Source organism: Electrona antarctica (assembly GCF_951216825.1).
Source record: "Electrona antarctica genome assembly, chromosome: 2".
Taxonomy (NCBI): domain Eukaryota; kingdom Metazoa; phylum Chordata; class Actinopteri; order Myctophiformes; family Myctophidae; genus Electrona; species Electrona antarctica.
This window is the reverse complement of record NC_136807.1, coordinates 41695311-41720930: the sequence shown is the minus strand read 5'-3', so window position 1 is coordinate 41720930 and position 25620 is coordinate 41695311. Positions and strand designations below refer to the sequence as shown.

The 25620-nt window shown below is 42.2% G+C and overlaps 2 protein-coding genes across 4 annotated transcripts; one reads left to right on the top strand and one right to left on the bottom strand.

Moving 5' to 3' along the window:
* Positions 1-3647: 3647 nt before the first annotated feature.
* Positions 3648-6379, top strand: lhfpl5b (LHFPL tetraspan subfamily member 5b; the record flags this gene model as incomplete). The annotated part of the gene is made up of 3 exons (XM_079515496.1): positions 3648-4059; positions 5383-5622; positions 6366-6379. The coding sequence occupies 3 exons, from the start codon at positions 3648-3650 to the stop codon at positions 6377-6379; spliced, it is 666 nt and encodes a 221-aa protein (XP_079371622.1).
* A 185-nt stretch (positions 6380-6564) lies between these two features.
* Positions 6565-22795, bottom strand: srpk1a (SRSF protein kinase 1a). Of its 3 annotated transcripts, none has more exons than XM_079524733.1 (16): positions 22663-22795; positions 22038-22092; positions 19130-19257; positions 18932-19040; positions 18697-18784; positions 18056-18143; positions 17403-17509; positions 17045-17210; positions 16469-16494; positions 16116-16344; positions 14843-15259; positions 14548-14648; positions 13899-14006; positions 13616-13685; positions 11311-11403; positions 6565-8146 (listed from the first exon to the last, which is right to left on the bottom strand). In XM_079524733.1, exons 1-16 carry the CDS (start codon positions 22673-22675, stop codon positions 7962-7964), a joined length of 1983 nt encoding a protein of 660 aa, XP_079380859.1. In that variant the 5' UTR covers positions 22676-22795; the 3' UTR covers positions 6565-7961. The 3 variants fall into 3 exon arrangements, with proteins under 3 accessions (XP_079380859.1, XP_079380860.1, XP_079380861.1); XM_079524734.1 differs by lacking the exon at positions 11311-11403 and adding an exon at positions 10066-10158 and having other exon boundaries at positions 14843-15235; XM_079524735.1 differs by lacking the exon at positions 11311-11403 and adding an exon at positions 10066-10158 and having other exon boundaries at positions 22663-22760.
* Positions 22796-25620: the final 2825 nt, after the last annotated feature.

Here is a 25620-nt window from a genome sequence, read left to right as displayed (position 1 = left end):
AGCCTTTGCATACGCCTGTAAGGTCGTCGAGGCAAGTGCTATGGCAAGTGCTACGGGCCAAGATGGAGTCTGAAGAGGTGGATTTTCAGACTACGGCGGAAGTTTGGGAGTGAGTCTGCAGTTCTGAATGCAATGGGAAGTGCATTCCATCGGTGCCAGTCCACAGGACTTGTAACACCGGTCCGTGAGAAGGTAGCTGGGAATTCCACATTTATGGATTGTACAAAAACTACAAATATGAGCAGGCAACGTTGAGTCTGTAACCTAGCGTCACCAGAATGTTACACACAGTGGAGAAAAGTTGAGTCGGTCACATGACGGTGACATCACTGAAAAAACCTTTGTATCTTTATAACCAGCTTCGAGCATAATGGCGTAGGTCCATGCTACTTCAGTGTTCCATAGTATTTCACCTAACCTGAAATAGCATCTGATAGCATTTTAGGTAAGATATGGGCCATGTATTTGCTCAATATCTAGGCCTATTCATTTCATATTGGCAAAAGCTAGTTTCAGGACATACAGTAGGCTACAGTGTAAACAAAACGCCTGTGGTCTCCGTCTCCGAGCGTAGCTAAATGTGACTATACAATAATTAAATACATTCATTGAATTCAATGAGAGCCAGCTGGAAACGTTTGAATAAACCAAAACCAAAAAAAATGTCCAGTAAAACTAGGATATCTGTCAAGTTTCCAGAGCATATTAGGCTATAAAAGGCTACACGCACGTCTCACACACGCCTTAATCTTATCAAGAAGTAAGTATGGCTCGCTTGATCAAAGTAGGCTATAAATGTAATAAAGCTGCCAAGGTTATTAGAAGTGCGGGAGGCCAATTCACAACGGCCTGCACACCTCATATTGGATTATAGAGTGAAATATGATGAACCGAGGTAGTGGGTCTTTTACAATGGATCAGCGCCAGAGAACGTTTAATACATTGTGATTGAGTTATTTAATGAAGTAAATTGCATACCAGACCGATATGCTAGCCTGAGCCTCTGCTTTATGAATAATTATGGACTACCTGCTGTGTCCGTATACCTCTACTCTATGGTATACCTACAGTATAGCAAGCCCTGCAAACATCAGATACATCAGAACTGCTAGCCTTGCTTACATCACATACTGATAGCACTGTATTGACAAACATACAAGAAGACACCTTTGGTTCATAATAAGGGTTTTACAGTATATGTTACTTTACTTTCTAACCACCAATTTGCTATGCAATTTGGAGGGCCTGACTGAAGATGATGCAACAGTATCCTTCTTTAATTTTCTATTGCTGGCATGTGTGGACAGCCAGGTGACAGTGGAAAATAAGATGACTTTTCTTTTCATTAGCCTCTTTGAAAAGCAAAGGACAAGATAGAGAGCTGAGTCAACAACATAATCCACCACACATATTATTGCTATATCTAATTTAACATGCAGCAACTAAAGGGGTTAGACTTGTGGCAAGGCATCATAAGATGTTAAACTTTACTAAACAGAGAGAAACATATTCAGGATTTAGTCTCTGCATTCACTCTCTTGCAGAATAATATTTTGCCTGCATCAGATACATGAATCTGACACAGTCTGCCTTGTTAATATGGCAAGCTGTGCGTGGCATGCGTGTACATAGGTGTATTTCAGTGCACCTGTACTCATGCTCTTCTTGTCCTTTTATTTTCAAAGGTTGTGACCTTTAGCCCATTGTTTATCTCCCCAACTTCTTCCCACCAAGTCGCATGTCACATGTCTCCTCTTGAGCTGTCAGACCCGGCAGTAGGCTGCTATTCTGCAGGGGACCTTACAGCATTGGAGGGTTAGAGAGAGCGTAAGCCCCTATCGACAAGTCCAGACAAGTCATCCCAGTCATTCACAAGCTGAACAACCCAGCGAATAGGCTGTCAGTCTCCATGAGCCCTCATTACAACAACATTCAAGAGCAGCTCCCACCACACCACGCTATGATTGGTATGTCAGCATGGCTGGCCCCTGCTGTCCAATCCTCCTTCCCACTTCCACTGAAATCCTGAGTGTTCATTTAACCCTGTCTGAGAGTTTACAAATGGAATCAATTTGGTTCCATTTGCACACTCCCAGACTGAGTTATAATGAACAAAATAGCAAAACCTCCATACCTGTGACAAATGAACGATATCCAGGTAGAAAAATAACCATGCTATTCTCCAGCATCTTGAGACAGAGCAAGCTACACAGCTGTGATTAATTCGATCACATTGATGATTAGTCTAGCAGTATGATCTGCCATACACGCAATAACGTTTAGAAGGCTTCTAAGACCAGCAGCACTGTTATGTCTCAACCATCCCCGCCTCCACATCTTTGTTCTGTGGGCTCAAGCAGGCTCCACAGCACTTCTCAGCAATCTCCTCACCTACGCTTCATCTCCACTCACTTCCAAACTCTATATCTGTCTACAAGAGCCAGGGCTACGTGCCACTCGGTGCCAGAGCTTAACCATGCCCTTATTTTACGCATGGCAAAGTATAGCCTGCCAACACTTCGCTTTCCAGTGTTTGAAGAGCTTCTAGCCTGCTTATCTTTTCACAGTTGCAGCACGCTTGTTTTTTCCTTTTTGATTTTATCACTGACCCAGCTCTCCTCTCCTCTCCTCTCCAGAACCCCTAACCTTCCCTTGTTAATAAACATATGCAAAGTAGACAACTGTTTTCCTTTATTTATGTCATGAAAGATTTAACTTTAGTCTAGATTTACTACAGCTCTTTTAGTTTGTAATATGAATTCAAATGAGCATGAATTGCTAAAAACGTTTTTCTGCAGGGAGGCTCTATACATACCGGTAAACCAATTTATTTTCAATTACATCCCTGTATAATGGGGTTTATGCCAGACTCAATATATTTGTTTTATCACTGATTCCTCAACAGATGTTGAATGAATATCAGTTTAAAATTATATGTGGTGAAACATAAGGGAAATGAATGATATTTGAACGTTGTGTGTGTGTGTGTGTGTGTGTGTGTGTGTGTGTGTGTGTGTGTGTGTGTGTGTGTGTGTGTGTGTGCGTGTGCGTGTGCACACGCGTGATTGCAATTGGCTGTGAAAGGATTATCATTGTAGTCACGGGTTTCACCTTACAACCTCATCTTCTTTCGCTGAATAATTCATCATATAACACCTTTCTTGGCATGCAAGTGCATTTTGTCTAACACGCTGTCAAACATAGCTCCAATCCCTTCCCAATCATCAATAAGGTCACCCTGAGTCATAAAAGTAGGGTAAACTATTACCAATCCGTCTTTGTTATTTCCTTCGTTTCCCTCAAAATACAGATAATGTTGTGGTAGCCTAAGCCTGCCTACCAGTAACTACAAATAATTTAAAGTCAGTCGCATTGACTGGATGAGCACCTGCAGACTGCAGTCCACAACCTCTGAATCAGCTCTACGTCATCTGAAGGGGAGAGGTTGCTGTCCAGCGTGCTGAAACTTCACTAACTCCTGACCCAGCCCGAAGCATAAAGCTGCCAGGGGTCGCGTCGCAAGAGTCGGGGCTTAAATAAGGAATTTTAAAACGTGCATGGTGTGTCGACGATCATTCAGCAGGTTTATATTTTAAGTTCAACATTATTGTAGCTTTGTTGGCGGGGCTACTCAAGAATCACCAAAGATGGTTAACTTGATAACAGCCTTAGAAGCTGCTAAAATCTATCACACCAATTATGTGAGGAATTCTCGCGCCATTGGTGTCATGTGGGCCGTGTTCACAATCGTCTTTGCCATCATCAGCGTGGTGGTGTTCATTCAGCCGTTCTGGATAGGGGACAGCGTGAACACCCCGCAGGCAGGCTACTTCGGCCTCTTTCACTACTGCATCGGCAATGCCCTGACGTCGGAACTGACCTGTAAGGGCAGTGTTCTGGACTTCAGCAGCATTCCTTCGGGAGCTTTCCGGACGGCCATGTTCATGGTGGGCTGCTCCATGCTGCTGATCGTGGGCTCCATGTGCTGCTTCAGTTTGTTTTTCTTCTGCAGCGCAGGGCAGGTCTACAAGATATGTTCTTGGATGCAACTAGCTGCGGGTAAGAGAGAACGTATGTTGCTAATTCCGAATGAGTATAGATGTAGCCTATACGTGGAAACAAATAAGATAAGATTAATTTTATTTTCTCTTTCTTTACGAAAATAAAGAGATCTCTTTCTTTCTCTTTCAAATTACATTTACTCAAGTAGCATACTTGTATCCTATACTTGTATAGGCCTACTCAAGTACATTTCGAATAGTTACTATAGTACTTGTAACAGACTATTTCTAAAATAGGTTATTGAGTAAAATACCTATTTTTTACAGTACACAATGTGTGTGAGTATCCACCACTGAGGTAGAAATGGAACCAAATGGGACACTTGTATGGGTTGCTTTGTACACCCTTTCAGAGTTCAGGTAACACTCACGATTTGACAGTGTAGGCTACTTTTAGCAAATTGCAAAACAATTCATATATTTACAGATGTGAATTTTCAGAGAGGGTGCGCGCACACACACACACACACACACACACACACACACACACACACACACACACACCATTTGAATGGGCACTACAGTGACCCACACACCTCTTTAGTTTCAGGAGTGTCCAGAGGGTGTGTGGTTCTTGGTGTCAACAGCACTGTAGAAGCCAAGAGATCCTGTTTCAACTCTGAACACCTCCAATGACAGATTGATTACATGATGTAACATGATTCACTAGGTGATGTGTTGCTTGACTGACAGACAGACAGACAGACAGACAGACAGACAGACAGACAGACAGACAGACAGACAGACAGGCGGGTGAGCACCTGAGAACTCAGGCACAATTTAAAAAAAGTTTTATATTTATTTTATAAATGGGAGGTCAAATATATTTTTTTTCTTATGACATTATAAGGTCTAATATTTCTGCAATTGCTAGGACAAAGCCTGAGGATAGCCAGTAGTCGTTTGGGACATAAACAAGAATTTGAAAGGTAAATTTGGGTCTGATAATGATGTACCCTATAGTGTTCAAATCATGTAGGTCTACCTTGCATTACTATAGCGGTGCCCGTTGGGCACTGGCCTATTTGGAACGATGCAAGTTGGAAATGAATGCCCCACCCAGTTATTATGTCTGTGTCCCTTTTATATATGAAGTTCTTTGTCAGGCATGCCCAAATATGGAGTCTATATGCAGATGTCAGAACATCACCATGTCAGAACAGGTCAGCTCCATATATGGAGATCTAGGGGTGATCAGGTGTGACCAATTGGCTAATTTGGGCCTTGTCAGTAGCCTGGGCTACTTGTGTAATAAAACAAGCTTGTAGTTAGATGTATGGTGCGTGCAACTATATAAATCAGTCTTTAACTTCCCCTACAGCCGTGTTGATGGTGGTTGGCTGCATGATCTACCCAGACGGCTGGGATGCCGAACCGGTGAGGAGAATGTGTGGCACGCAGACGGACAAGTACACTCTGGGGAACTGTACGGTGCGCTGGGCCTACATCCTGGGCATCATCAGCATCTTGGATTCACTCCTCCTGTCTTTTCTTGCCTTCACCCTGGGAAACCGGCAGGACAAGCTGCTACCAGATGACTTCGAAGTAGCGGGAGCAGTAGGTAAGAGCAAGAGGGTAAATTTGTCTTCATAAGCATGATAGGATTCCCAGTGGTCAACTGTTCTACTTGTGTCAACAGTCATGTTGGCATGGCAAGGCACTGAAGAATGTGTATACCTGCTTACTTACCCATTGTAGTTTAAAACAGGTGTTGTATTTGTTTTACTGAGATTAAGGTTAGAAATAAGTTTACGACTAGCCCTAGTTTTACGGAGGTTAAGTTTAGGAAATAAGGTTAGGTTATGGCATAGCTTTACTGATGTTACGTTTTGGAATAAAGTTAGGTTTTGTCAAAGCTTGGCTAAAGTTACGTTTTGGGATAAAGTTAGGTTTAGGCCAGCTCTGGTCCATAGCGTTAAGGTCCTTAACGCTATGGACCAAAGCTAGGTTTAGGCATAGTTTTACTGAGGTTATGGAGCAAGCATTCGTGTATTTGTTTAGAAGACTCACTTGATGCCTTGAGCTTGATAGATTACATTTGTAGGAGCTTATGGGGGCTGTTAAATGAGGCATTAAGGAAGTCTGGGTGGTCTGAGACTAAGAATTTGGAGGCTTAAAAGTGAGCACTTTTAATAAATTGAGAGCCAATGTGAGCAAAGAACTAATGCCCTTTGAATTTAACCATCAATTAATGCAGTTTTTCTCCCATTACAGAAGAACCGAAGTAATATGGGATTCAAGCTCAGAAATCTGGCCATCAAATATCAACACAAGCATCCTTTATGGTTATGGTGTTTTCCACAGAGCTGAATGCTTAAAGCAGTTTTTTTTTTACATGATTCTCTGAATATGCAATGAAATACAATGTATTATTGGCATTGAATACACACTTGTGCAAAGTTTTATACCATACATTTGACATGTACGTCCTATTGCACAGCACTGAACTATGCATTGCTCTGTGACAACTTGAGGACAAAAATAAATAAGCTGGACTAACACGTACATTCCATATAGTATGATCGTCTGTTTTATTGTATGGTGTGTGGTACATTCCATAGTACTGTATATGAACATAGATCGGTTTTATTGTATGGTGTGATACAAGTCCTGTAAATTAACGCATCTCTAGTCTAAATGTTCTTAACCTTTGACATTAATGCAAATAGCATACATTTTAACACCCCTGGCCTATACACATAATTTGACATGATAAATTTAGGACACCATTATTTAACATCAGAGGTCACTATTGCTATGGAAAGAATATGGTTAAAGTATTGAACAGTTGGCCAAACATACAAATGAGCTTGCACACTTCCTCCAAATGCTTTATTAAAACATCACTACCCAGCTAAATAACCTTAGCTAAGACATTTGTAAGATTTGTTAAAAACTGTACACAGCGGTAATATACATAACAAGGCAAACTCTTTGGTACAGGTATATACAGACAGTTTTATTTTCACTTTGTTTCCCTTTAAAGTGGGCTTCTTAACATGACAACTTGTTGAAACCGTCCCAAACATATTCCTGAAACGCAGCGAGTGTATGAGAATACCAGCCTCCCATGACAATGAAAGATCTTTTTTTCTTATAACCGTTAACCGATTGATAGTACTAAATATCAGGTGACTTCCACTATGTCTACAATGACTGAACACGTCAGAGAGCTCTGGATGTCGCGATAGTACAACACTACATCATGTGATTCTGGCTGTGAAAATGTGCATTCTGCTACACCCAGTCCAAATCTGCTCAATGCGCAACTTCCTAATACTACCCTAATACAAAAATTATGCCTGGGGAGATGTAACATAACCTAAATCAATTTCTAAACAAAGAGAACACAGCACTAATCAAGTCTATAAGAGGAAGAAAGTGGATTGCAAGACTTTTTAATGGAGACAAAACTCAGCAATAGATGCTACATATCCTTGATTTGTTTGGGGTTTAGTGCAGGAGTGAAACCAAACAAGGACGAGTCGCTAGCATTACAAAAGATGGGGGAGGGGGGGGGGGGGGGGTGCATGAACAGGTGAGTGAAGGGAGCACAGCAGTTTGAGCCAGTATAACGAAATACAACCCCACTGGACTCTTTAACGACATAAGCACAAAAAAGGGACTGAGAAAGAGAGAGAGAAGCCAACAAATACAAAGCGAACATACATAGAAGTAATTACCTCAATGATAAGAACATTGTAAGAAAAAAAGAAAAAAAAAAGCAATGAAACAAAAACAAAAAAAGAGAAATAAATATTCATCAGATATGCCCAAACTGGAAAGTGACCTGTTGCAGTCTCTGGAGAGAGAAAGAAAGAGAGGGGAGGGAGGGAGGGAGAGAGAGAGAGAGAAAGGGAGGGAAGGAAGAAGAGGAAGTGCAGTGGTCAGAAGGTAGCACTAGAATGTGAGCCAGGGGTGACGTAGGCACTCTGCTGCCGTGGCTCTCTTCTCAGGGATGAGGTCCAGCATGGGAAGCAGGAAATCCGCAAAGCAATCCGCTTCTTCGCGCGGCCACTCGTACTTGTCGACCAGCACCTCGAGCAGCCCCCAGGGCTTCAGCTTGGTGATGTGTTTGAGATCCCCTGCACGGACAACAGCAGTCAGTCCCATTGCTCAGCATCACTACAGTATGTTCATGGCAAAAACACAGGCAATGTGGTATGTTTGCATGAAAGCAATATGTTTGATTTGGTTGATGGTCAGAAGTTTTTTCTAACAACCTGGGTTTACTGGGGATATTTTATAATTTGGATAATTACACAGAGACGTGACACAATCCGTCTCGAGATAAGACAAATTAAACGGAACAACTTTAAGGTTATACAATAATTTGTGTTTTTTCGACTACATACTAGCATGGATATTTTCTATTCTGGAAGCAGCTTCGTGATTAACTGCCACCACTAGGTAGGTTGACCTTTTCTGGGACATGCAAAGATTTGGGAAGGGGGGAAATTATAGTGCTTCAAAAAATAGACCAAACGAATGAAGAGCAATCAATGTTTTATCAATTAATGCCGATTATGACCTTACTTTGATTAAGATAATCAGGCTAAGATGTTTACACGACAATAGCTACTTGTTAAGATTGCTATAATCAGTTGTGCCCCGTGTGTTGTACACATTGATAATCAACAAACATTCAGCGACAAGGGCATTCTGTCAAGCCATTTAATTACTTCCATGTAATCATATTATGTAAACCATACTCTGTTAGATTTATACCACGGCCACAGAAACTACTCGTTTTATTGTCAAGCAGGCGTACAGACACGGGCGCCTTAATGCACGGGCTTACCAAGGCTAAGCCCTGGGCATCCGAGGATCATAAGACCTGAGCTTAACATAGATTTATATATAATTTATATTATAAATTGTATTATATATTGCCCCTGCTGTAGAGGACGAGGGGTGAAGACAACTGGAGAAGCGCCGGTGAAAGACATGTCAGACCCCTACAGTACTGACCAATAGCTTAGAGTAGACCACTGGTTCCCAAACACTGGGTCATTTGTGGGTCACACACGTTTTTACATTTCAAAATATTCAAAAATATCACACCTGTGTGAACTGAGTGGTGTAAGGTCTTATATAGCCTGATCAGCTGTGGTCTGACGTAATGTCAGACGTAATGAAAGCACACCCGTGTGAACTGGGTGACCATAGCAACCATGCTCATTTTTGAGTGGTGTAAACCACTCCTACAACTGGCTTTTGTGTGCAGAAAAAAATGAGCATGGTTGCTATGTTCAAAATAATTTCTGACGTAATTAAATCACACCCGGGTGAACTGGATGACCGTAGCAACCATGCCCATTTTTTCTGCACAAAAAAAGCCAGTTGTGAAATCACATCCGGGTGTGATTTCATTACGTCAGACATTACGTCAGACCACAGCTGATCATGCTATATAAAACCTTACACCACTCAGTTCACACGGGTGTGATTTTTTTTTGGTACGGACAGACAGACAGACAGACAGACACGTAAACTAACAAAGCCAGTTGTAGGAGTGGTTTACACCACTCAAAAATACACCCTTAAACAAATGTTTAAGGGTTAGGGCTCTTGATTAGACTGCATGTAACCATAATAACAACAGTAATAAACACTAACACAAATCACTAAAACACAGATTGTTTGCCGTTTCTGATGTTAAGTGGCCATGGTATAAAGATGATAATGCACTCACACACACACACACACACACACACACACACACACACACAAGTCTTTTAGATTTTGGAAAAATAACAGACTTGGCAGGAGTTCTTTACCTCCACCTCTTTCATTATTATCAGTGTAAATAATTATGCATCATCGCTTACATGTTATTCCAGGAATGTGCACGTATGGCACACTTCAAATCTTAACAGAGGTGTGGCAATACTTATCAAGCCGTCGACATTGCATGGGTTCGAGCAATAAGATATTGATAATTAATATAGATTATATTTCAGCAGCAACTAATGACGTATGAAACTTCAAAAACCCCTTTTACCTTTCTTGGTGAAAAAGTCCTTGGAATATTTGCCCGTCATAATGAGCTTGCGAGGGACACTCCCCAGAAGCTCAATGATCAACGCTATGTGGTCTACGCGGTCAGAACCCGCCCGGCATATGGCAAACAAAAGGCAAGAGAGACAAACGAAACAAACAAGATTCATCAGACAGCGCATCAACCACGGACCCGCTCTGGGTGTGTAGGACGACGGCCAAGGAGGAGAGGGTTTCCGGCTGACAGCACTCACATGGGGAAAGTTTAGCGTGGAAGAATCAGGCCACCAGACAATGCAGTGGATGCCGTGGTATTCCCTGTGGAACTCAAACTAAACTAGGTGGGGGGGAGGGGGGATTCTTTTTTTCAAAGCTAGGATGCATAATTTAAGTTCCGCCGTGGGCGCCGTCGTTATCAAAACACTAGTTTTCATATCCTGCAGAGAGCAACAACAATAGTATTGCAACACATTTCAGGCCCAAGCCCCGGAGCTTAAGATGTCCTGAGCTAAATGGTTGCCGCTTGCTTCCGCCACAATAATCCTCGGGAGGGAGATAAATGTTGCTCTCCTATCACACAGGAAAAATAATTCACAAAATAAATGGACTGGAATATGGTCCCAGCTCCACTATGAGCGAAGAGGGATGGCAGATATCCACTCTAAATGTGTGATCGGCCTACTAGTGATGTGCCCATTATATTACACATTCCAATCTTGTGAGGCAAAAAGCAAGAGGTGGTTGAATCATACAGTACGTTTGCAACACAACAGCATGTGTTGTGTTCCAACTACGCCCGGTGAAAAAATACCACAGTACTATACAGTACAATTATCCATTTGATTGTACAGATGTAACCAAAAGGGCCCTTACAAATCTATGTGGTTATATTGTACACTCAGAGTTGAATTAACACTCAATTGATATATTAAATGTATTATTTAGTAGATTGTGACAGTTTGTTAAAAATCTTTGCTTTTGATTATTGTTTTAATATGTAGGACAAACAGAAAGCAAAGTAGCATTACAAGCTGTATGTACATTTAAAACTAATTGGGGCTCCTGTTGCGAATAATTATTAGGGAGATGCACTTAATAAAGGTTCTTTTGTTTTTGTGCCTGAACACACGCCAACAACAAGTTTGGCAGGTGTGAAGAGTGCTGTCAGGGGGTCATCACCCATCCCTACCCAGCCTTCTCTCCAACTGTTCCCAGGGCAGGCCCCACACACACACACAGGGTGGCGTACCTCTCTTATCGAAGTATTCCTGTGAGAATTTCCCACTCAGAGAATAGTGGCGCGGGATTTTACCCAGCAACTCAATAACGAGAGCAAGATGATCTGGAGATTAGGCACATCAGGAGTAGAATGAGAACAGAACAGGGAGGGAGGGGGTGACGTGGGTATAGAAACGGCATGGAGAAGAAGGAAAGAAGGAAGGAAAAAGAAAGCAAGAGAGCAAGGAGGAGAAGTGGAAGAAAAGAGAGCACAGCAGATCCATGTAGAACATCGTATTAACAAATGGAGAATGACAGCCTAGTATGACATGCATTGTATGTTAAGACCAGTGTTTTCACTCACTTGGGTTATGCATTTTAAATTTACACGACAATATCATAAGCCAATAAGATGCAAAAGGTTTGAAGTAAAGGGAATGAGCAGGGTTAAGCCGGTCAGGGATGCACAGTTCACAATATAAAACTGGCGAGTCTGGCGAAAGTAAAAACATAGAGAATGTCTGTTATCAGCTATAATGTTGTAACAATCCAATGTAGACTTATGACAAGCTACGTTGTTGCAAATGATGCAATATGCTCCAATAGAAGCCAAGCGAGTGTCTGTATGCAATCAAACTAGAAACACTTCCAGGGCCCTAAAAGTAACACCAGTGGCACAGAAAGGTTGAAAGCAGAGTGGGGCGCAGCTGGGAGGCCAGGTGTTGCAGACGAGCCCTCTGGAGCTGCAAGCTTTGAAACCCCTCAGATGGCAGCACCATCCCCACCCACACCTCAGGTATTCAAGTAAATCAAGGGATTGCATCAATGGAAGGATTTTCTGAAACGTCTATGCTAAATTAATTTACGGCATCAGCACACTGAGCACAGTAAAGAAAAAGTGTCTGTCACTGTTGAGCTCTACTGTGATTAGGTTTTGCATCTAGTAAAACACATACCTACAATATTTAAATGTTACATTTTGGAATATCTTGTATAGTTGTATTAGTTGGGCATTCAGGGTAAATTAACATGTTTTTTTAAATAAAGGTTTGTTTCTTGAAATCACCAGTTGAAATCAGTAAATGGGATATAACAGATCATTTCAGAACTCCTGCAGAGTTAAGGTACAGGCCAGTAAGCTAATTAAGTTGCAGTACTGCTACGGTAGAACCACCATCAGAATATTAAACAAAAAGAAGAAAAAGAAGGTGACGAGTTCAAGTAGAATACATAAAAAAGTTTCTCCTTCTACATAGGTGGAAAGTGCAAGGAGTGCCAATTAGCTGAAGGCTACATCTCAGCAGATAGCTGACGACGTGCATGCCCGTCCCAATCAAGTCTAGACACAGATCTCTGCTCAGCAGTAGACCGAGTAGAGGCAGTTGAAGGCTGTCACGATCAAAACATTTTAGTTGACAACCAACAGCCTATTCATTGCAATTAATAATTGAATTGTGTTTTCGGCATTTAACATTGGAATAAACAAACCAAAAGCTGCACAGGGCAGATATGACATAAAACCATATCCTTAATCATTTATTTATTCATTTAACAAAATAAATTAACTAAATCCATTTAAAAAGAATACCCAATCTACAATTTCTCTCTGTGCCATTTAAAAAATAGTGAAAATAGCAAATCTACAAGTTCACAACGCGCCGCTCCACACATTAGTTAACTCAAAATAATTGCAATCATGCGATTATGTAGTAATTGTGATAGGCACAGGCCTAGTAGCATAGGGGAGGAGCAGGAGTGTGAAGGGGATGAGAAGAGGTGAAGAGAAAGTGAAGGAGGGAGATGGGGTCGTCAGTAGGGCATCTTCAGCAGTGACAGAAATGTGGCGCCGTGTGTTAGAGGGGAAATAGACACAGGAATAGAGGTGGTACTTCACCATTACATGATTAGGCTTTTGTTTTAAATAAAGTAACTCATTTCAAACAAATAAAAACTCAATCAAAAATCTGAAATCAATGTAATGGAGTACCTCAAATGTTTGTTATTGTGAAAAGGAATAAAATTGAGAAAATAAATTAGAGGAAGCAATATTACTGTACTGTCAAAAACTGCAGTGATGTGCTGTCAAGTACATAAACTGTCATGCCTACTGAAAAACACTTTTTAAGTTATACCAAAATAGCAATGAGCCAATTAGAAATGGAAAACAGATTAAGATTTCCATGGAGACTTCAACAGTAGGCATTTAAAAGTGACTGACAAGTAAATATAGCTCTTCACTGTAATCTTTCCAACACAATTAATAGAAAAGAGCTAACGCTGTTCAAATTGTGCCAATTTTAAATGGAGAGAGTGGACAGGAAAAGCAGAAACAGTACCTTCATCTCTGGAATAATCTTCTCCTGAATGCGGTTCAAATAAGTAGTCCCCCGTGGCCAGCTCAAAAGCCTGAGAAGACAGCAGGGATAAACAGGGACATAATTACCGGATACAGACACTGCGGCATCTACTGGAACAATATCTACTGCAGTCAGTCACATAAACATCACTTCTATTGTCACCAGTATCCCTCTCTCCTCTTGTCACTCACGTCCTGACACATTTCAGAATATTATTAGCCATGGGAACATTTCTAACAAGCAGATAGAATGCCAAGCTCACCATGCAAGCAGTGCTCCATAAATCTGCAGGTGTGCTGTATCCAGAGCCGATGAGCACCTCTAAGGAGCGGTACTGTCGTGTCTGGATGTCCTCTGTAAAGTGCTTGTGCTGTGAGAACAGAAAAATAGTAAAACATTCACAAACCGTTATCCTCAAAAATACCTGTCCCGGACGGTTAGCTCAACCGTCTGGGCATCTAAGCTGCTGAGCCAGCCTGACGGCGTGCCGTGGTTTCGACTCCCGATCCCGACGGCCTTTGCAACGTGTGTCCCCCCCCCCCCCCCCCCCCCCATCTCTCTCCCCATTTCCTGTCAGATTACTTTCAACCTATCAATAAAGGCAGAAAAATCCTCAATAATACCTGCTGAACAAAATATGATCAATGTGTGTGGGAAAACGTGGGAAGATATTAGGCTGAAATGGCTTGTACTGCTGATGGGGACTACACAAACTTCAACTCCAATACACAATACCATAGTTAGTAACTGTGCAACTCGAGAGCCATATAATTAATACACCTAATCAGATGCAGGGTTAGAAGTTCATCTCTATCCATCTATTGAGGCAGGTAGAACGACAGTGAACGTGTCGCTGGCGGAAAGGTCTCTAATCAGGACATTATCCCTCAGGTCATTAGCAGCCAACTCACCACCCAGCAGGCGTTCCCAAGGTCTGCAATCTTGACCTTGATCTTGTCTGCATTGAGCGGCTCAAGGGGGTTGACGAGCAAGGCTCCTGCTCCGAGCTTGGCTGTGCAACCACACAAGGTGAGAGAGAAAGAGAGGGAGAGAAATTAGTACAGACTGAAACGTATGCAAAAAGGAGGACTCCATTAGATAGTCAATATTTCACTTGGTCATTAAAAACCCTCGAAGACCTTTAAGTCTCAATAACTAGCGTATAAATTCAATCGTTAGCAGGTCTAACAGTAGAAGGTCACGTACCATTTCCGAGGCCTTCCTGGGTATCATATTGACTGTTGGGCCTCTCCTCTGCCTCCTTCTCCTCCGGAGACGGACTCTGCTCAAGCTCTCCCTCTTTCAGCTCACCTGGAAAGCCACCGTCAGTCACCACGCTGACTACACCTCCCCCGCCTTCAGTCTCAGTGTCCTCAAGCTCGGGAGAGTCCACACCATTGCAAATGGGATGAGGGGACTCGTTGCATTGACCCTCCTGCATGGAGCATTCTTCCGTGGGTTCTGCGTTGCCATTGTGTTGGTCTTCCTCCCTCCACTGGGCCTGCCTCTCCTCCCCCTCGTCCACATGGGAGAGGCCATTGCAGTTCACCTCCGACAGCCCCTCTGGTCCCAGCCGCGTGGCATTTGTATTCAATGCCTCTGTGGGTGTAGCACAGGGTGGCACTGAGGATTACTTCATTCAAATCAACTCAGTTACCAATGTATGCACACATAGCACTTTACAAATGACAAAAGATATGTACAGTATGTGCAGTATCTATCTATTAACGGCATTAGAAATGTGTGCCTGTAGCGCAGTGGTTCATAACATTTTTAGCTCAAGAAAAAAAAAATTTGATTTGTTTTGAATTCAAGAAAATATTAAATATTAGCTTTTTTCTTCTCAATCAAATTTTTATCCCACGATTTTGTATAAACCCATTGTTTACCCAGTGTCAATTATCTAATGTAATCCGGGGTTCTACACTCCCTCCACCAACCTGGGGAGAGCAGCGGACTGACCTCATGCTTTCTTCAATGCATGAGCCTTCAAGCCGTTTCTTTTCACCTGACAGGGGGGAGTTTCCCCGGTTGGACATAGCACGTGGAAGGAACACGTTATTCCAACCAGTTCCTTTCACCTCCATCAGGCGCCCCGGCTGACCAGGGGGAGGCAGTTTAGCGACCAGGACTACTGCATGTTTTTGTGAGGGTACCTATAGGCCCTCACACGGGGAGAACATGCAAACTCCAAAAAGAAAGGCCCTTTTGCCAACCCCACCTAGGGTATGGGCACTGATGACGCAGAGGAGAGAACACTCCCCCAGGGCCCACAGCATCCCCAGTGGGAATCATATTAGCTTTTTTGGGAATGATTTTTGAAAATGTTTTGAAAGAATATTAAAAACAAAATGTTGGAAACAAAAGAAACAAAAACGTTGCTGTACGGTGCCCCTGTCGTCATCGAGTAAGAGCGCAAACCACTTCAATATATCTGTATTCCTTCTCACAGCTGACAAATACATCTTTGTTAACTTGCCTGCCAATTCGTCGTGTCCAATGTCTTGTAGGGACACCTGTATGAGGGGAGCACAAGCCCGTGCTTTGGGAGACTGTGGGTCCTCTTCATCTTCTTCTTCCTCTTCTCGCATCTCCGGGGCCTCCTTCTCCATCTCCTCCAGGTCCATGATGCATTTATCCAGCAGCTCTGCCTGACGTTTCTGCTTCTTCTTTAGCTTTTTCTTCTTGTTCTTGGACATCTTGTGTGTCTGCATCCGAACGGGACAGCAAGGACAGGAACACTTAGAAACCGAGTCACTAGGAATGTACAGTAAACAATAAACATGCAATGCTGATGTATTGTTAATGACATAAAACAGGGAGTGGACTTACTTGTTTTGGCACAGGTGCTGTACTTACTGAAATGTCAACATCAAGTTAGTATAAAGTTTGATCACATTGTGCGTATAAAATATGCACACAATTTAATAGTATGAAGATCCCATTAGGGATGCTAATTTAGATAGAATTACGTTTTTCTAACCAATAGTCGACCGCCTTAACCTTTAACAAAAGATTAATTAAAGACTAAAATCTACAATTTAGAATAGACTAGATATGCCATGCTTAGTGTTACAGCAGTCAAACGATGTTTTGATTGGAAGCTAGAATATATTCAGATCATAATTCTATTGCAAAAATAATTCTATAGAGGGTATGCGTGTGACATCATCATACCCAGAAGTTATGCAGGAATGCCTACTGAGTGACAAAAAACTACTTTCTGGCCTTGACAGTCCCATACATCCAAACAGAAAAGTCTTATTTGATTGCATTAAATTACTTTAAACATTAAATTCACTTTGTCACTCACTTTGCCACTCGATCTGCCATTCACTTTATGCATGCGCATACCCTCTATTCTGCAATAAATAATAGTTAAACTAGTTAATTATTAACATCCCATACTTGCTGATCCAGAGGGAGGGGGTGCCCCAGCCTTCTGCCATTCTGTAGCCTCTGCAGCTACTTTCCTGATGTAGGGGTCATCAACACTCATTAGGATGTTCTCTGGCTTAATGTCTGTGTGAATGATCTGACACTTGGTGTGTAGGTAATCTAAGCCTTGGAGAACCTGGAGAAAAGAAAGAAAGAAATACGAGAAAGAGATACTACTTATTCTTGCAGGTGAGATTAAAAAAGACCAAAGACGCGAACAAAATTAACAAATATACAAGAAAAGCAATTATTATAATAAAGGTCATTTAATTATCATGAAAAATGGGCAGTTGATAAGTCAGGAGAACTTAAGTGGGTTCCAGGTTACCTGTCGTATAATACTCTTAACACAAGGCAGAGGCAGGCCTTGGTAGTTGGACTTGATGATCCACTTCAGCAGGTGATGTCCCAGCACTTCAAACACCATGCACACATCTGACACGTGGCAGTCAAGGCGGCAAAGTGTCAAATGCAGGTGAAGCCAGACTGTGAATGCATTAGCAGCTTGTTGCAGCGTGTCCTTCTCTGCGTTTTGTTGCGAATTAGGCCACACATATTTCTGTTGCACTAGGCCCCAAAGTTATTTCACCTTCACAAGAATAAGTGACATTACACAGAGAAAGTATGTTAGGAGGGAGGGAGGTGCGAGAACACTGAATGATCTTGGGAAGAATCACCCTACATCTTTCGCCTAGGTTTTTTGGGGACAGCTGGATCAGCAGTGGTCCTATTTCTCCAGGTATTCCGAGCCAGCGGAACATACTGTACGCAGCTACGCATGCACACTCTCGGGTTAATGGGTGGGGATGCCTGTTTTACACCGTTACTTGTGTTGCTGGCTTGCAGCTGAATTTGACACCAAGGAGAGTAACAATCCATTGCAAAAAAATAAAGTATGGAGTCCCATCTTCCATTTGGGCAAAAACAACAATGGGGTCACGGAAGACACACCAGGAGGTAATCGGGGCTATAAAAGGATACGGGTCCCATTGACACCAGAGATCTTAAAGTCATCTAGCAGCTGGACCACCATCTCTCTCTTGGGATCATCAGGGTCCGAGTTTCTTACCTAAACATAAACAGCAACACAGACACAAAAGAAATGCAGTTTAACAAAACAGCTTACAATAACAGTGTACAATAATGCTGCTTGAACACATAGCTGGATTACTGTATGTGGAGGGAATGTACCAACTGCACTGTCTTCTAGTAGTGCATGTGTGTGTATATATGGCACTAACTGAGAGGTCAAACTCTTGTTGCATGACATCACTAGGTCTTAGGTAATATAGTAGTTAGTAGTTGCTGCAAGAGTGAGGTCTAGCCAACACCAACTCAGGATTCCTGGATTGCTGCCCTCCACAAATTCCTATCCAACATCAGGTTCTTGAGCACTGCAGTGTTGTTAATATGAATTATTAACAACAATATACAATATTAACAACGAGGTAATATGAAATTCAATCAAAGTGTCAATGTGCTTCTGTGGCATCATCAATCAAGACAAACTACTCAATTCCTACCATCACTGGGATGATTAAGGCGATTCAGATTCTTACTGAACCTCCCATGAAAGAAAAGATTAATAACGGATCTCAGTAATCAGTACATGAGCTACTCACAGATCTAAGGAGTTTAATCTCATCCACCGCCGTCTCTGTGTAGTGCTCTGCACTCTTTACCACCTTCATAGCAACAAACCGCTTCACCCTGCAACCCAAAGCAAAGCATGTTCAATTTCACACAGGAAGTACTGAACATAACGGACAATAACTGTGTCAGTTGGCAGCAAGTTGTTTGTATCCTTCACAAACTTCAGGAGTAAAAGAATTTGACAGGGTAGTTGATTGCGCTTACTGAATGTCCCAGGCCAGCCAAACTGTGGAGAAGTGCCCCCAGCCTAGTTTCCGTATCACATGATATTTTCCATTGAAAAGGTCTCCTATTTTCACATGATGATAACCACCTAGACACACAGAGAGGACAATCATTGAATGTACGGCCTAGCAACAGGCACAGCCAGGGTAGAGTCAGATAGATAGACAGGGCACTCACCCTTGCAGTAGTCGTTAGGATCCTCTTGCTCCTCATCGTCAGAGCCAAGAATCTCTTCCTCGGGTTCCTGGGGATAGTCCTCAGGCTGGGGCTGTGGTTGCAGCTGAGCTCTCGGATGGCCTGCCTGTCTGCAGGGCAAACGCATCCATGCCAATAATCAGAGCACTCACCAGGACTCAAGGCCAAATAACACCTTCTCCTGACTATTTGTTAAGTAGCTCTGACTCTGTATTAGTTGTTAAAAGTTTATGATCTATGCATTTGTAAAGTCGACATTTAGCCAGAATACCCACACGTGTTGCATTATGTTGTGAGCTTGCTATGCCAAATCGCCCTGAGCACACCACAATAGTTAACTGCATCAATGAGGGTGGAGGCAATTTTCTACTTCTACTCCAGAACTGACAAATAGTGATTTCTGATTGCGGCCTAACATACTGTCACCACACCCACATCCTTCTCATTCCAGCTCAATGAATTGTACTCAGCGTGCAACATCGGCGCAACTGTGGCCATTCTGGCCAACATACATAATTGCGTACTGACCCATACTGCACAGGATCTCAGACAAAGATCACTGTTTTAACACTAAAACAAAAGAGGTGTATATGTGGTGCCTCTGTGGATCAATTTAATTTAATTGTGGATAGGCATCCTGCTTCAATAGATATACATGGCAATGGCATGCATTAGGAGTCACGACTCTCCCTAAAAAATATGGCAACTGTTATGGCACACTGCTGCAATATACAGCAGCGGCCAATGAGGCATCTACGTTTATCCATATATGTCGATAATACTGCTCACGTGCCCTTAGGCCGCGCAAAATAATACATTGGTCTCCGGTTGCCGACCGACTATTAAATATGCGCGACCCAGATTATTTTATTGGCATTTGCTGAAGAAATCGACAGTCACTCAGACCAAAAAGGTCTTTATATATGGATATATATGCAGCCCAACAAAACGTAGCCTACACCTTCCCAAAGCCAAAGTTTTTCAAGTTGTTTAACGACGTACTCGACTTAGGCTACTACGAGAGAGAAAAGTCGGCTTCTCCGTCCGCCTTAATATTCCAAGAGACGAGACTTTTTTTTTCTCTCACCCTCTACTGCAGCACGCAGTCTTGTGGGGAACCTCTCTCTCTCTGTCTGTCTGTCTGTCCACATGTATGTCTGCCTGGCTGGGTCGGGTCTCTCGGAATGTCAGATTTATTTTGGATTTCGGAACCATTTTTTTGGACCCATGAAGAGCTCTGCTGTGTAGTAGGCCTATGTGTGAGCTAGCTAGCTAACGTTAGCTATGTTTTTTGTCTTTTAACCTGTAGCACTAGCTAGTAGCTATACTCGGGCAAATATTGAAGTTATTAAAAAAGAAGCCTATCCATCATTTCCGTAGGGGAAAAAAATATTTTTTTATAATCCTTGCGACCCATCCTTCCGCGAAATTTTTTAAAATATATATATATAATAAAATAAATTCCCTACCGACTCAGCCCAAAAATGACAGCCAACCGGAGACCAAACTATTATTTTGTTTGGCTTTACGGTCCTGTCCTTTCTATAAGGCCTTTTTTCCTAAGACGATTCAACAGACATGGCATTTCCAGTGATATCTCGTTCACTATTGACCTTTTACTCCAAAGTCTTAAAGATGACTGGGAGCCTTCTAGCCGTCAGTGCACATACCACTGTGTGACAACGGTGCGTATCTTCAGAGTGCTCATTGCACTGGAATCTTTTCATTGTAAAATCATGTGTAAGTCACAATATGGTACTGCATGTAAATGTCATGTCAGTGAATCTTTGTTATACCGCATTATTGTGAAGACTGCCATATCGTCCATGTAGAGACAAGCCTACTGCTAGTCTGCGCCTACAGGCAACCACGCACGTTGTGTTGCCAAGAACAATGTTGGAGTGAGATTCAACAGGAAAACAATATTTACAAGCATAGTACATTATACATGTGATTGTTGTAAACAGTCAACTTTTGACCCAATTTGACTCTAAAAATGTAAATCAAAAATGTTTCCTTTTTAATTGCATATCAGTATTACTATTAACTATTAAGTAGTTTTGTTCATAGAACAAAACACCATACAGTAACGGAAAACTGACACTTTTCATTCTCACTTCAGCTGCAAGTGAAGTGTTTTTCAGAAATCAAGACCATGGAACATTGCCAGTGAATTTAAAGCTTTCAGTATACATGTAGGAAAGGGGCTATGACATGCAAATCTATGGTTAAGAAAAACATCAGGGTTCATGTATCTGCAATGGTAATATTGTTTTCATTGCAATGCCATGCTTCAGTGGGCTGATGTAGGCTTCATCATTCTCTTGTTATAAATATAGCACTGGGTATATTATGTAATGCTCTGCAGGATGCCTGTAATGGCATGAATAGTAGAATGTTAGGTAAACCATAACATTGACCGCTGATGATTTAGTTAGATATCAGTAGGGGTAGCATACATTATATATTTTCTTAGCTTTGAGAACAATGGCCACAGTGCAATCATTAGTGAACCATTTTCATTTTCAACATGCAGCAGTTGGTATCACTCAAGACATGCCCACATTACACTTTCTACTGCATTCTACATTTGTTTAAAAAAGGAGTTGAATATGCGCATCTTCTAAAAATATCAATAGACTACGAGGCATTATACTTTTTCATTTGATGTGTCTTTTGCGTTGACAAATCAATGCCAAGACTAAAATAACATGTGTTACTACAGACACGGCCGTTGACCTCACAACTTGTGTACTGGGCAGACACACAACACGTGTATGTCAGACTGCCAATGTGTCCAGTCCTTTTTTGGACACCTGCAGTGACGTGCAGCCAGCCATTCAGTCTAAAAACTAAGTAGGACCCACAGCTGGGGGCAACGACAACTCACTTTTTGCTGGATTTCTTTGCTTTCGCCCTCTTCTTCCTCGCCTGCAGTGCCAACACTGCCAAAGAAAAACAGAGCTTAGTTCATTGATTAGCTCGTTGACCATGCACAATGCAAATTGATTTAAAGCACTTAATACGCTACACAATATCTAGATACACGATAATCTACTCGGCTGAACGGTTTGTTGTTTGCGACTGTCTGAAGAGGCTAGATGTGTGCTATGGCCCACTGAGCTAGCTACCTCAGGGTAACCTTTCTCAGAAAAGGGTTAACATTTCGTACGTGGCAGAATTGCAGCTGTCTAGACAGTTAACCTACGAAGCAACTACACCGTTGTCAGTCACTTAGTTTCTGTGTACACATGATGAATGTACAGCTGCACATTAAGCTAAGTGAGAGGCTGGCTAATCCGGTTTCTTTCTATTGACGCCAATGTAGCTTCAGCCTCAACAGTGCGTGACAGACGAACTGACGTTGTCGGTTCGATTCCGCCACCGCCAGAAAGCGAGCCCGTGTCCACGACTCTTTCATATTCAAAACAATAAGCGTAGCATTGATTGTGTTGTCTGACGCGCCGGGGAAAGGAACGATACATAGGCGTTATAGATGTGTGTGTAAAGATTACCTTTTCTCTCCATGGTGGCAGAGGGTTCGGAGCTAGCAGTTAGCTTGACTAGCAATGTTGGTCGAACGTTTCCAACGGCGCATGCGCGTTCATTCCCTTTCGTCAAGGGGGAGCGCCCGCCCCCTACCTTGCTTTTCAATACCTGCCTGTCAGTGCCTGACCTTTTAGTTGGTCTGTCAGACATGTTCAAAATCTTCAAATCATTCTTTATTTTGTAAAGAGTTGTCAACATTTTTCATATCTATGTTTGTTAGTTTTGTTTTGCTTCTATGGATATCATTGTATATAATGCTTGCTTGTTTTTATATATAATGCTTTTTTGGTTTTTATAACAAAAAACAAACAAAAATTCATATCCAACACTACTGATATCAATATTATATGATATTTTGTACTGAAGCCAGCGCTTAAAGGGTCGGTTTTACTTACCACTGGGCTAGGGTGGGCTGGGGGGTCAAAACTTGCTCTAGCCCAGGGGCCTTGACTCCTATAAATCCGGCACTATGTACCTGAATCTGACACAATCTGTGTTTTGATCAGTTAAATTTACATGTATGCAAGCATAATAATGCAGACGGACTACTTATTTAATCAAATACCATTACCCCAGGTGAAGAAGTTCAAGTATCTCGGGGTCTTGTTCACAAGTGAGGGGAGGACGGAGAAGGAGATCAGCCGGAGAATCGGAGCGGCAGGGGCGGTATTGCACCCAGGAATCAGCCCAGCTCCTAATCCAGACAACAGTCTTGTCAAAACTTGACTATTGTAATTCGCTCCTTACTGGCCTACCGGCATGTGCACTTAAGCCTCTCCAAATGATCCAAAATGCCGCAGCTCGTCTGGTCTTCAACCAGCCAAAATTCTCACATGTCTCCCCCCTGCTCCGCTCCCTGCACTGGCTCCCAGTCGCTGCCCGCACAGAATACAAAACTCTGATGCTGGCATTCAAAGCAACGAAAGGTATGGCTCCCCCATATCTTGCAAGCATGATTGAACCCTACAAACCCTCCCGCGCACTCAGATCAGCCAACGCAGGAAAGCTGGAAGTACCCTCACTAAAAACGCCGGGCCAACGCTCCACACGTCCCAAACTCTTCTCCCTTCTGGCCCCAAAACTGTGGAATGCACTCCCCGTTGCAGTCAGAACTGCAGCATCACTCCCAATCTTCCGCCGTAGTCTGAAGACCCACCTTTTCAGACTCCATCATGGCCCATAGCACTTATCCTACCCCCTTATATAGCACTTTTTAGACTTAGATAGCATTTGAAACAGACTTATAGCATGTCATGTAGACAGCACAATAATTGCATTGTATATAGTCATAGCACATCATAGTAGCCTACATATGTATAGCATAGTATAGTATATATGTATAGTTAATATGTATAGTGTCATTATATAGATATGTTCTAGTTACGTTCTTAGCTTACGCATGTTTCTTGATAAATGCATTTTATATATGTGATGTATTCCCATACTTTTGTTCCTGCCTAATGTAAATCGCTCTGGATTAAGAGCGTCTGCTAAATGCCTAAAATTGTAAATTGTAAATTGTAAAATTGCAGTCGCTGTACGTACCGCACTGGTGTGACGAAAAGAGAGTTGAGCCAGAAGGCAAAGCTCTCTGTCTACCGAGCAATCTTCGTTCCTACTCTCACCTATGGTCATGAAGTGTGGGTCATGACCGAAAGAATAAGGTCACGAATACAAGCGGCCAAAATGAGTTTTCTTCGACGGGTGGCTGGCATCTCCCTTAGAGATAGGGTGAGAAGTTCAGTCACACGAGAGAGACTCGGAGTAGAGTCGCTGCTTCTTCGCCTGGAAAGGAGCCAGCTTAGGTGGTTCGGGCATCTGGTTAGGATGCCTCTCGGGCATCTCCCTAGGGAGGTCCTCGAGGCACGACCAAAGCGCAGTTGGAAATACATCGACTCACTAGCCTTGGAACGTCTCGGGATCCCCCAGGAGGAAGTCACTAATGTTGCTCTGGAGAGGGAAGTCTGGAACACTCTGGTGGAGCTGTTGCCCCCGCGACCTGACTACGGATAAGCAGTTGAAGATGGATGGATGCATAGTCCAACTGCATTGTTGGATTGAAAGACATGTGATCACATAGTAACGACATGGGTACAAATCTGCAGAAGATTTTTGTCTTTAGGTAAATAATACAAAATTGTGCTAGTTACCCTATATACTCATATGTTCTGTCTGAATTATTAACCAGTCATTTGGACCCATATCTGAGTCATAGCATTTCTTAGAAGCTCCAGAACCAAGCCATAGCTCACTATACATACAATGTCTTTGTGTCGTGACAATTTATTTGATTCAAATATAAAGCCAATATATATATTTGAATCAAATATATATTTGATTCAAATATAAAGCTTACATAACAAAATGTTGGAGTCATAACTGTTACAGCACCTGATTACCTGATTACTTAATTCTGTCAGAAATAAATATCCAGAAATAAATAACCATTTGGAACCATTATAGTAGCCCTGACTGTCATAATCGTGAAGTATGAGCGTCATGTGAACCATGGCTACCATTATAGTTAAGTTGAGGCAGGTTTCCTACAAGCCCCAGAACCAAGCCTGTGATAGCTACTTAGTTTTGTTTTTGTGAAGGTCACCTGTCAGTGGTTATAAAACATTGTAAGGACCCCCATAACTCTTAGGAGTGTAGAAATGGGTCCATTTGGTTTAATATGTACACCGTTCCATCTGTACACTGTTAGATCTGTAAGGGTGTTAGGAACCATGGGGTCCCTGAATGCAACTTTGAGATCCACTTACAGTACCTTAACATAAATTCTTATAAACTGTGTGTGTGTGTGTGTGTGTGCGCGCGCACTTGCATGTGTTAATGAAAAAGAAAAACATGGTCATGCCTTGAAGTTGCCTTTAGTTCCTCCATTAAGCACCAGCTGCAATTGCTTTTCAAAACAATTACCC

Excerpts from the sequence above, each read along its gene's own strand:
- srpk1a (XM_079524733.1), bottom strand. Across the intron at positions 16,495-17,044 it reads CCCTCCCTCTGGATCAGCAA|TAAGTACAGCACCTGTGCCA; the intron begins GTATGGGATGTT and ends TTGACATTTCAG. Across the intron at positions 16,345-16,468 it reads CAGCACCTGTGCCAAAACAA|ACACACAAGATGTCCAAGAA; the intron begins GTAAGTCCACTC and ends GTTCGGATGCAG.